The 12,738-nt window shown below is 38.6% G+C and overlaps 1 protein-coding gene across 5 annotated transcripts in view; it reads right to left on the reverse strand.

Moving 5' to 3' along the window:
• Positions 1 to 12,738, reverse strand: part of LOC106515527 (dipeptidyl aminopeptidase-like protein 6) — a 251,853-nt gene that overhangs the window by 92,274 nt on the left and 146,841 nt on the right. The window contains exon 1 of one of the 5 annotated variants that reach the window (XM_014005366.1): positions 5,513 to 5,905. The exons of the other annotated variants lie outside the window; for them this stretch is intronic. Within the exon in view, the coding sequence (XP_013860820.1) occupies positions 5,513 to 5,572 (60 nt within the window). The 5' untranslated portion in view covers positions 5,573 to 5,905. Of the gene's footprint in view, positions 1 to 5,512; positions 5,906 to 12,738 lie in introns of those variants that run through there. 5 annotated transcript variants of the gene reach the window in all.

Consider the following 12,738-nt stretch of genomic DNA (forward strand, 5'->3'; position numbering starts at 1 on the left):
GTACGAACCCTTTGTACGAACGAAAGTAAGAGAAATTTAGGATAAGAATACGAACATGTTCTTGCATGAGGCCCATTGATTCAATTCTGAACTGTGCTTTTTTTTTTTTTGCTGAACAAGACATCATCAGCTGCATGCACAGTGTGGTGGTTTGTGTATAACATCAGTCCAGTAACCTGACAGCTCARTGGGTGAGAAATGGCACACTCGCATGCCTCAAACGCAAAACCATTTGAAAAAAACCTCTTACCGCAAACTAAACCATTAAATCTACATAGTAAACAAGAACTGTAGCATCCAACCCCTGCTATGACTTTGTCTAACATTTCTCCCTTTCTTTGGCCCTGAGATCACCAYTTTCTTCACCAACCCCCACAGGCTKCTTCTGCTAAGCTGTTACKCAAGCTGCTGAAATGGCATCATWTRAGTTTTGGCTCAAAACACTCCCAAAGTCCTCTATGATTGTGCTAGTGCGAAATGCTACAAATTCAAMTTTAATGAGGCAGATGGTACGATTCCGCTTATCTTCCACAAATTCATAAGTCTCCAACTTAAGCCTGCAGAAGACATGTTTAAATGTTCTCCAGATGCACAAGTTTCAGCAAATATGGATGAAAAGTTTATCGCTGATCTGAATGTTGGAGGTGTCATTAAATTAACCTTCAAAGGTTGACTGATTTGGTCTGKTTTCAAACCCATAAGCTCAAAATAGACCAAATCAAAGGCATTGCGATCTTTGAAAAAACTGCAAATTACCCATTCATGCCAGAGTTGTAGCCATTTTGATAAAACCTTGAAACTACTGTTATGAATATCATGCTGTACTACAAGCTGCCTCACTCAGAGTATGGCTTGTCAATATCTCCCAGCTGCTGCTACATGAATTTTTAGTTCAATGTCTGTTAAATTGGCTCAGTCATGCTCATTTATGTGTTGGCTAATGTTRATTAGCTGTGGCAGCTATTTTGGATTAGAATGACTGCTTGAGCAAATCAGTTGTAGATAGTCTAATGATTACTTTTTCCAACTTTCATTAAAATCCATCCAGTGATAAGATGTGTCATTAACAGGCATGAATAGCTGCTATCAACAAAGTGCTAAATATATTGTGCAATGTAATATTAATACAACGTGTGTACAAATGTACACAAATCAGGAGCCCTTGTTAGATGTAAAATCCTGGTTTTGTTTGTAACTTTACCTCAATTCCATTGCTACTTTTCTTTTTTTAGGTTAATTTTTTTGTAGTAAATCACCACAAAGACAAGTGCCTTGCTAGTTATTGACTCCACTTGAATCTAGGAAAATACACAACAATATAGAATAAATACTTTCTGAAAGTTTTGAAAAAAAAAGAAAACATGCTATATTTGTGATGTCGCTCATATTAAACCAAGTTGGACCGTTTGAGAAATTCTTAAAAAATAAAAATAAAAATGTGAGCTGCACATAAAACAAGATTCTCTCTCTGACTGAACGTTTACAGAAGTAGAATTTGATTTGGGCAAACACATTGTTTTCCATTGTTCGGGTTTCTATTAGCGGCGCTCTGACATTACAGCTCATTCTTTATAATGACCCAGAAAGCAGCACATTTTGACAACAGCCTTAAATTGCTGTAAACTGTCTCGCCCCTGCAAAAGCATCATCTTCCCCTCTGCAGCTCGACCTCCTGCTCCTCCCGAGCCTCCACCTTGTTTCACTAATGAGTGTTAGAGCTGCGACTCTCAGTTGATTACCGGAGAGCTGCTGCCGCTGCTATCTCTGGTGAGCTGCCCTCTATCTGCGTTCCCCCGTCCCTGGACCATAAGCCCTGTGAGCAGACCATCAATCAGCTGGTAACAGGACCTCACGTAATCACAGCTTTCTGCACATTTCTATGTCCTTGTGTGATGTGAATGGACATATTTGGATTTTACAACCTTTAGGTACTCTAAGAGCAGGGTTTTTTTTTCCACTTTGCTGCTGCTTCATGTCCCTGGAAAAAAAGCCCCGAAACCCACAATTACTTTAACTACTCTCTGAAGTCAAAGCTTCACTGGATTTCTAATTTTCACAATTATTAAAAAAAATGTCAGTCTCTGTTGGTTTATTTTGTTTCATTTAAAAAATGAACTTAAAAAGTTGATTTAAAGAATATACACAGAGAAATGTAGACTTTTATTAAAAGCTTTACGATTTCAGATGATACGAGCTGCAATATGGCACTAATAGACTGAAATTGTCAGGTTTAGACAAAGAATGATCCAGGGCACAGGCAGAGTTCAGGTGTAACAAAAATATGGTCTTTATTAAATCAAAAAGCTGACGAGGCAGCTAAAAAATTCACTAGAAGGACGTGATGAAAAAACTACATGAAACAATGAAAAACGAGACAAGCTTTACAGCACAGTGATCGGACACTGACACAAGACAGAGCTTAAATACACAGGAAAACTAATGAGGTAACAGAAAACACCTGAGGAAATGAAAGCAACACTAATCACAGAACTGAACACATCTGAGACAAATAAGAACTTAACAAAAAAACCCACATGAACAAAAACCCCAAAACAGGACCTAAAAAAACCTAACCATAATACAAAAACAGAAACCAAAAAAAGTGACAGATATATACATATTTCTGAGTAATTCACTGTTTAATTAATCAACATAAAATTTATTTAAATAAATTAAGACAAATTAATTATTTCAATCTAAATGCACTTAGAAATACATTTTGATATTAGTCATTACTGGAGCTAAAATCACGTCACCAATGTTGGCTTTGAGATTTTTACACTTGACATGTGAGCGACTGTGGCAGAGTGGTCAGGGGAGTCGTCCTAGAACTGGAAGGTTGCCAGTTTGATTCCCCGTCCAGCCGTTTCAGTCGTTGTGTCTTTGGGCAAGACACTTCACCCGCCTCGCCTGCTGATGGTGGTCAGAGGGTCCGGTGGTGCTGGTCCGTGGCAACCTCACTTCTGTCAGTGCGCCCCAGGGCAGCTGTGGCTACAATGTGGTTTGCCATCATCAGTGTGTGAATGTGTGTGTGAATGGGTGAATGTCTGTTAGTGTAAAGCGCTTTGGGGTCTGGAGGGATTTGAAAAAGCGCTCTATAAGTTCAGTCCATTTACCTTTTTTTTTTTTTTTTTTTGGCCATGCTTGGTTATTTGGCAGCACAATGGCTTAGTGGTTAGGCAAACTGCACCACATTATACAAGCTGATTTCATCTCCAGGGGAAGACGAAGAGGAGGAGGGGGAGGATAAGTTGACCACTCACTCCAGGCCCACAACACAGAAACCACAACAAAGTCGGACCAGGACCAGAACCAGAACCAGAACCAGATCCCTGCTGACTGCAGCAGCAGGTACAGCAGCTGAAACACATGATGGGCAGTGGAAAACCAAGAGAAAGCAGACATAGCCTCTGTTGTAAAGCTGTTTTCAGCCTGGGAGACCATGGAGTGCAGGTAGATATGCTGCCCCCCAGTCCAAAATACCTTTTTTTTGTTGTTTTTTGCTTCTAATACAGATAAAGCCATCTGTGATAACACCAACAAACATGCTACAAAAAACAAGCTAGTGGAAAAAATTATAAATGGGCTCAAATATAGACACAGAGCAGTTATATAGATCTTTGGGTCTCCTGATCTATACCAATGTTCAGGACTAATGGTTGTAAAAACAAAAACATGAGACAATGTAAGGTTGGAGAGATTTTATGATTGTCATTGTCACACCTTTTTGAAATGGTTGTAAAATTAAAAAAAAAAAACAAGACATTGTAAGGTTGTAGAGAATTTGTGGAGGAGTCATTGTGACACATTTTGTTAACGGTTGTAAAAAAACGCCTGGGAATTTGCACACAATTTAATGTAAAAACATGGATATAATTTTGTTTTTTTTTGTTAAATCGGTACATGTTTATGAAATTTACACTGTAGATTTTCATTATAGGTTAGGAAAAATGGTTTGTTAAACATTTTTGTGAATTTTATAACAAAAATGGCCAAGATTTTCCTACTCAGATTTTGTTTTTGGTGCTTTTTTTTTGGTTCACGCAGTTTGTCAAAATGAAATAAACCCCATAAAATCATGAAGTTGAGGTTGTGCTGAAAATAATGATACCAAACAAGGCAAGGAAAATAGTTTTTTAGGTGGAAATATAAGGGTAAATTCATGTCAAAAATGTCCATTTAGACCCCAGACCCCAGAGGGTTAAATGGTAGAAATTAGTGACAAATCCGGTCACTCAAAATGATAGCAATGTTTTTTTTAAATCCTATTAAATGCCCCTTTATTTTTTGTGGGGGTCAAACAGACCATTTAAACCAACAAATATCCTATTTCCGATTGAACATGAAAACAAAACACCCCGAAACAGCACACCTCAAGTCTCGGAGATGCAGCCTGCAAACTTAAGTTCCATTTGGCTGATTTGTGACTCCCAGTGAGCCAACTGATATCCTTCAGCATGATCTTATTTCCCAGTCTATCACCTGGTTATGTTGAGGCTTACGCCTGCAAAGTGTGTTCTGCAGCCAAGGAACATGCATGCAGAGACAGATAGACCTTATCGTGCCTGGAAGGGGGTGACACTGACAGTTTGCTGCTACATATCAGCAGGGAAACACTGCAAACTGTGCCAGGGGAAAAAAAAAGAAGCCTCACCTTTTCTGTCATTTTTAGACAGGTGCTGCACACAAGTAGAGATGGCAGCGGCAGATTTTATCCAAAATTCGAGGTTTATCCTGACAGACTGGCAGGGCTAAAAATAAATTAGAAATTGTATCAAGAAATGCATGTTTCCTCGCTGCAGGAGCTGTGAAAGTGTAAGCATGTGTTGCTAGATTTACAAAAATCTACTGATTTCCACTTAAATCACAAACTTTAAAGAGAAGATATAGTTCTACATTTCTTAGATTTGTTGACTCAGTGTTGAAAAGCAATTAGTGTTTTGTTTTAAAATCCTACAGAAAGCTAATTTCCCACAGTGAGGTTAAGTGTGTGGCTGAGGTGCCTCAGAGGGGGAGGTCCAACAGATGCTTCACAGAGTCTGATGAAGAAGAACAGAACCACGACGCAACAGCCTTCCCACATGGAGCAAAACCTCAAGCTCCAGACGCTGCGTTAGTAAAATAAATAAACTCGCCGCTGACTGAAAATTGAGCAAAATGAATAATTTTTTTAATCATCTGTGGCACTTTTTTTTGCCGGCCTTTCTCCACTTTCTCTCAGCTGCAAGGAGGCGATGTGACCACAAACTGCATGTAAAGTCACTGCATAACCACATTAACGCTAATAATGCACAGCTCCGGCTGTCATTTTCCAATCACTCCAGAGCACACACGCCCATTAGAATCTATTTTAAATGTAGCTGTTGCATATTTATTTAAAAAAAAATGTCCCCAAAATCAAAGCTTTTCATTAGTCAGTCAGAAATCACATATGAYACAGAGCGTTGAGCAGCTAAAAGCAGGGCAGTACAGGTTAATATATAGAGGAGCGCGCGGGGCAACAGCTCCGTACCTGGTCTGGCTGTTGAGCTGCTTTCGACGGTGCATTGCTGCCTTCCTTCGCCGTGGTCATGGCTCCCTGAAGCGGGGGAGAAACTGTTTGTTTCCCCGGCAGGAGGAGAGTGACGGAGGAGCAGAACAAAAAGAAGAAGAAAAAAAAAAAACAGAGAGAAAAAAATAGCCTACAGCACACGGGACGAGTAAAGAAGAATTGAATTCACGGTGAGCAAAAAGGTGTGAAACAAACAGGGGTGGAAGGAGAAGACGAACAGCTCAGAAAGACGAGAAGAGAATTAGTCAGTGGGGGAGGAAAAAAAGAGAGGAGGAGACAGAGGAAGAGAGGCAGAGAGAAGCCGCGCATCTCCTCATGCGGGACTCCGTTCAATATTCCACACGCGCGTGCCCCTCCACGCTCCGCACAGCCCCGCGCGCGCACACACCATCGGTTTGCAAAGCAAGCCGAGCCACACAAACTTAACCTCACTGTGGGAAATAGAGACGCTGAAGTGAATGGAGACCAATTAAAAGCTTTTGTACTGAATTTGCATGGAAGTCGATCTTATAAATGATTCAGTTACACCCACAGTGACACTCATCTCTCTTATATTTATTCGCTTTAACAAACTAAGCCTTTTTTTTTTAAATTTAGCTACTCATGAGCCAAGCTATGCCTTTACRAAGTTACTGAAGCTACTTTTTCACMTTTCATTGTGTATTTGTTTCTGTTTAATTCAAATTTGATGTTTTATGTCATGGCTAAAACACATTTAAAACTGCAAGCAATATCTTAACGTGTTGCTTTGCATATGGCTTCTAGCTGAAGCCTAAMTTGCAAACAATGCCCATTATTGTTTGCAAATRTCAAATRTTTAAATGTTAATGAAGACRACCTAACCYATAAAACAAACAAAAATRTAATTATTTAAACCATGAGTACAATAATTGTTGTTAAGAGGAGCATGGTGCAAGCATACGCATGGATCATTTAAAYAAGTGCAGTGTTTTCCTGAAAAATTAAAACTTTAAAATCAGTGAACATATTCTTTTAGATTACTTTTATTATTGATGTWGAAAAATATTACAACTCAGAGAACCTTAAAAAATGAGGACTGGCCATTAACTGCTCCCCTTGTTGGAGCTACTGCTGGCTTTTAAAATAATTTTGCTGATTACCTCCACAACAAGGCCATTAACATATTTAAAAATCAATTTTCATTAATGCCAGCTGCATATGATTTTATTCATTTTTGTTGTGTGTAGGTCATTTTCAAATAACCAAACATGTGTCAGCCACACAAAGACACCATACCCCAAAAACACATGCACAAATAAATTTAGACTAAGTACAAACATTGATATCAATGCTGCCTTTCATCTCAGAGTTTTAGATTAAGATCACCTTGATGAGAACCTCCAAACCTTGAAATTAACCTTATATGCAATCATTTAACATGATGCTAAGCTACTACAACATCAAGCTTTATCTTAATGTCCATAAAATTGACTGTTATTGGCAATTTGTGTTTTGAGTTAAAAGTCAGTTAGTTTTAATGGCATTTAGTTGTATCTGTACATCCAATAATTACTTTCTGAGAATTTCATTAAAATGTGTCCAGTTTTCATGAGATACTGGCACATACACACATTCCAGGAACCAACCGCAACTAATTGATGCACATGCCTCAAATGAACAAAATGGTTGATGCGTTTGTTTATTGTAGATACTATTTTTTATTACTCTATCCAAATCCTTAAAACTACTCCTTATTGAAAGACCAGAAACAAATTGGCATGCTCTTCAATCTCATATAGGAGCAGAGAAACTAAAAAAAAATATTTAGTGATGAAAAAAAAAACAGTTAAAAAAACAGCATGCAAAACTCTGCATTAAAATAAGTTCACCTCGTTGGAAAGTTTAAAAAATTGCAGGGGCTGGAAAAAGCCCAACACAGCAGTAAATTGTAACAGCCTCTTGTGTTATGAACATTTCACGATAAGAACCGAACATCTTTTCATTGCTTGTTCAATTAACTACACCTGCAAGAGTTCTTGTACAATCCCCATTAAACACAGGGAGGAAATGACTTACTTTGATTTGTTCTGAGATGTACTTAGAGTTAATTAATACCCCACTCTCCAGTTTGACTCTTTATATTGCAGGTTTGTAACCGAATGTGCTGCGCTGTTAATTAAAGTCAGGTGGCGACAGGGCGAAGTCAATTACCTTGGAGTCTCAAATGAATATCTGCAGTGTTGTTTCATGTGACCAACAGGATACAAACAGGCAGAAAATAAGGTCTGTTCTTGGAAAACACGGTCTCAGAGGAAATAAATCACTTTCACATGCCCTTGAATGAGACATTATTGAGTTGTGTTGAGACAAAATCATATTGTTTTGTAATTTTCTTTCAATCAGGCTACCTGGTGGGGTAAGTTTTCTCTTCATTCACATGAGCAACTTTTAAAAATTCCCAGTAGTAGTTTCTGCTATTGTATAGAGCTTGCTAAACAAATAACCAACAGAAACATTATTTTTTGTTTCACTTTACATTCAGCATTATTCATCCCCTTTTACATGAAGTGTCACAAGGAAGCTAACGCCTATCTCCGCAGTCATTGTACAAGAGGTTATTGCAGGGCCACATAAAGACGAACAGCCACATCCAGGGCCAATTTAGAGCTCCCAGTTAATCTAGTGTGCACTATTCTTGGGCTGTAGGAGAGAAATGGTGTACCTTGAGAAAACCTATACATGCATGAGAAAAATATCTCTATGCAAAGAGGCCCCGCCCAACCCAAACTCAGATCCTTTGAAGTGAGGTAACTGTGTCAACCAGCCATTCTAAAGTGCAAGCATGAGGATAACGTGCACACTCTGCACAGAAAGACCCCAGGTTTGAACCCAGGACCGTCTTGCTGTGAGCTATTAATGCTAGCAACTGAGCAGTTGTGCTACTTTTAATTTTCCACGTCCTGGATGACTGAGAATCCACAGAAACATATGATAGTAACATTGATGGATCATATTGATATTAATGTTACTTGATCAATACTCAGCATGTCGCTTTGTTCCAAAATTAAAACTCTGCACTGGAGCAGCTGACCAGAGGCAGCTTAAAATATAAACTGTGAACTAAACAAGCAGTCAGATAACTATTTAATGAGCTCTGATTGCACAACATCTTCGTCATTTCATTTCCTGGTCGCATCAGGGCAATGGGGTGTTCGTACAGGAGTTTGATGGAAGTCACATTTAAAATATAAATATAATGTGAACAGCCACATAGTCAAAGATTCCTGAAATCTGTTTTCCAGGACTGATGTGTGTGCTAACACATTCTCACTCCCGACTCATCACATATTGACACTTTTCCATGGTTCCCTCTGCGTCTTATTTTGACGCGTTGGGTACACTCGTCACGTCAGTTATTGACGCACCAGGCATTTCCGTGTTCCCTTGACGTCCGGGTTTGATGCATTGGGATGGAAAATATAGGGGTCTTTGAGTTGGGGTCCATACTTAATATTAGGTAGTGAGGTCAGGGATAGGATGTCTAGGGCGAATATTAGGTAATTTTAGGGTTTGGAACACATAGTTGACGTGCTTTTCCTACACATTCTAAAAATGGTTAATTTTAGGGATCAGGGTTGATGGTTAATTTTAGGTACTAGAGTCAGGGACAGGATGTCTAAAGTGAATAAAGGTAATTTTAGGCTTTGGAATGGTATGTTTTTGTGCATTTTCTAAACTTTCTGAAATTATGACAATGGATTCCGCCCCATCTCATCAATAACTGACGCTAGGGGGGTACCCGACGCATCAAAATCGGAYGCAGAGGGAATTTTGGAAGAATGTCAATATGTGATGACTTGGGAGTGAGAATGGATTGTGTGTGCATGTGAGAACATGCGTGGGTGTGCAGTGCATACATTGTACCAGGGAATATAAGGGGTGTCCAGGGAACCAAGGAACTTTGAGTGTACTGGGGAACATATAGGACTGGGGAACACATGGGCACTGGGAAGGATAGGTTTGCCAAAGGGAGCACAGGGTTCTGTGAACCATAGGTAATGGAAACCACAGGGCTGACCCCCTGACTGCAGTCTTTTTCTCATTATCCCTCCACCATTCATTCATGTCTCAAATGTGTATCCCAAATCACATTTGGTAGTAMAACTCTGAAACAATTAAATTGATTCAATTCACCTGTCAGTAGTTTCAAAGTAACGAGCAGTAAACACAGTTTCAGAGTTGTCTAATCAAAGCTCTAGTTTTTTCCTGATTACCTCCAGCTAATTTTTTGACAAGGTTGATTATGGTCTGAAGGTGTAAGAACTTTTTTGTCCACTTTGCAGTCACTTATATTGCAGCAGTGTTGTCAACCAAAATCACTTAGCTGAGACTTTAAAATTAAACATGATTTTTTTTTAAATCAGTGTATTATGAAAAAACAATCAAAAACACAAGCTGAAAATTTTGTTTTATAACATTCTTGAGGAGTTTAGTATGACGTAGTAAACATAAAAGAAAAAAAGGCAATCATCCAGTACAAATTAGGATCATCTGCTAAACCTTACCATAGGTGGGCGTAATAAATTTGAATGGCTAATCACAGCACAGACTTTGCTAACAAGGCAATAATGTATGCTGCCATCTTGGTAGGTGCTATATGGACATATTTGATTACTGTCAACATTGCAGCACAACATGGATTCCCAAGGGGAGAAAAATGTGTATGGTATAAAGAATATTTAATATATATCAGCAAATGAGTTCAGTGTTCTAGCAATATATTTTTTATGAACTTTCACTTCAAAAACCATGATGTTAGACTTACCTTTATTATCAATAGACATTCTAATCCAAATATCTGATGTGTGTTTCAGCTTGGTCAAAGAAACCAATGAAAAGAAAGGCTACCTTCCTTCTGCTATATGCTACAAAAACAAGTTCATGGTTCTTTAGAAAGGGTGCTGAAAGTAAATCAAATAATAAAAGCTACAGTGAAAGTTTTGATGTAATAAGAAGAATGGGAGCAACCCTGTTTTCGCACCACCATCTGCTTGTGGCTTCAAACCACAAAAGCAGCACTCTCCAGCCACTCAGTCAGTGCTCACTATTAGGAGGATGATGCATGAATCTGAAGCAGCTAACCAACAGCCAATCAATCAGTCCCAGAATAATGGCGGCCACTTTCGGCCAGCGCCCTTTGACTCTCAGCAAATGCTTTATGTGGTTAGACCATGGTGGTCGAGGAGACAATAACCACTTCTCAGTGGCTGTTTAACAGAGTGGGTATACACAATTCATGTCTCTGATGTTGACAAATGGATGAGACATGGCAGTGATGAATGCAGTGAGGGGCGTCTCATTTTAAATACACATACCAGCAAAGTTGTGAATTAACTGAAGACCATGGCAGGCTGCCCAAGCAAATGGAGCCATCCACTCATCTCTATCATCATTTCCTAACCAATGGCACCCAGCTGCCAACCTCCTGAACTGAGAACCATATATCAAAATTAATACTTCAATGCAATCAATATTCGCCAGAATCTTAAAAATAATGTACATTGATTAGTCATTATTGGCACAAACCAGAGCTCTAGAAACAAATGTATGGTGAGTTGACGGAAATTACATAAAAAATAATGACTGGCATTGTTTTAAGTGATGTCACCAATTAACCCTGCAGCACCTCAGGCTCATATGTGTACTTTAGCTACTTCAGTGCAGCCAAGGGATTTCCAGACTGACTCACCAGATCTTTAGTGCCTGTTACGTGATTCGAATGACTTCACATATCAGTCGTGGGCTAGAGGATCAAGGGAAAATGGATAAAAATAAAAGATGAGCGGAAAGTCTGAAAAGCCATTGAGACCTGTTTCCTTCCCCCAGTTAATTTTTAGAAGAAAAAGCAGAAGGCTTCTAATTAAATTTAAGAAAAGCAAACAGGTGTTTCCATGTAAATGAGGCAAATATTGAATTACATTTCTATTAGTACCACTGTATTAGAAAAAAAAATACTGGTGATAATACAGCTCACTACTTAACAGTATGGTATCCAGTACACTCCCAGTAAGTAACCAGTACATACAAAGTTAATAATGGGTATTTACCAGGTAAGGACTCAATAAGTAACCAGTAGGTAATCATTATATATCGTACCAGCTAGGTTTCCATTATGGACTGGTACATGCCATTTAAATACCACACAGTAAGTACCAGGTACAGACCAGATATAAACCAAGTTCACACTGAGAAAGTATCTGATATGAACCAGGTAAGTATTGGGTATGTAAGTGATACATATTACCTGGTAATTAGCAGACATGCATTATAGGCCTATGTACCTGGTACGTGCTAAGTACATGAGTACACAAATACTTGTTAGTATCAGATACCTACCATGTAAATACTTGGTATGTACCAATATGCATGATGTATTGTTACCAAATATTGTGCATATTACATGGTAAATGTTGCATTTTTTATCAAATCTGCCCTCAGATCTAGATATTGACATATTTTAGAAGCAAAATTGCTTCAACTAAGATTGCTTCAGTCTTTTGTTCTTGTTTAAAATTTGTATTTGTGTATATTTTTTTCATTTTATCTACCCATAATTTAGATGACTTTTTTCCCAGTTGGATTTAAGCTTGTGCATACCCCCATCCACATCCAGGAAATGTGTCCCATTACAGCCATTTGTGGAGAAAATAGAATCTAAAAAAAGAAGATTAAAAAACATGTCTACTGTTAAAGACAGCTCCACTCTCCCAGAACATATGCCATCAAGGCATATGGCTGAAGCCATGAGCTTTATTTTATCCCTGTATCAGTCCCTTCAGTGTAGCCGGTCCCTTGCATGCTGAATATTGAGGRCAGGTAAAGGAATAGTTCAAAAACCAAACATATCCAATCCTGTTTCCCAGCGTAACTTGTTTTGATTAAATATATTCAAAAAATATCTGCTTCCCTGCATTTTTTTCTTTAAATGTGTCATTTAAATTCTGCTTAAGGTATGTTAGAGCAGGCATGTTCACAAAATCTGACAGTGTTAAAATTACTATTCCAGTTCTGACACAAAAGCAGAGGTCTGAATTCTTGCTTAGAAACTCAGCTTCTGCAGCTGGTGGCGCATCACAGAATTGGGTGTGACAGTTTTTCACTCTTATTTGCTTGACATCAGATGACAAGCATTAAATTATTAGAAGTAAGCATTACCCCTCCCCCCC

This window comes from Austrofundulus limnaeus, unplaced genomic scaffold (assembly GCF_001266775.1).
Source record: "Austrofundulus limnaeus strain Quisiro unplaced genomic scaffold, Austrofundulus_limnaeus-1.0 Scaffold30, whole genome shotgun sequence".
NCBI lineage: Eukaryota > Metazoa > Chordata > Actinopteri > Cyprinodontiformes > Rivulidae > Austrofundulus > Austrofundulus limnaeus.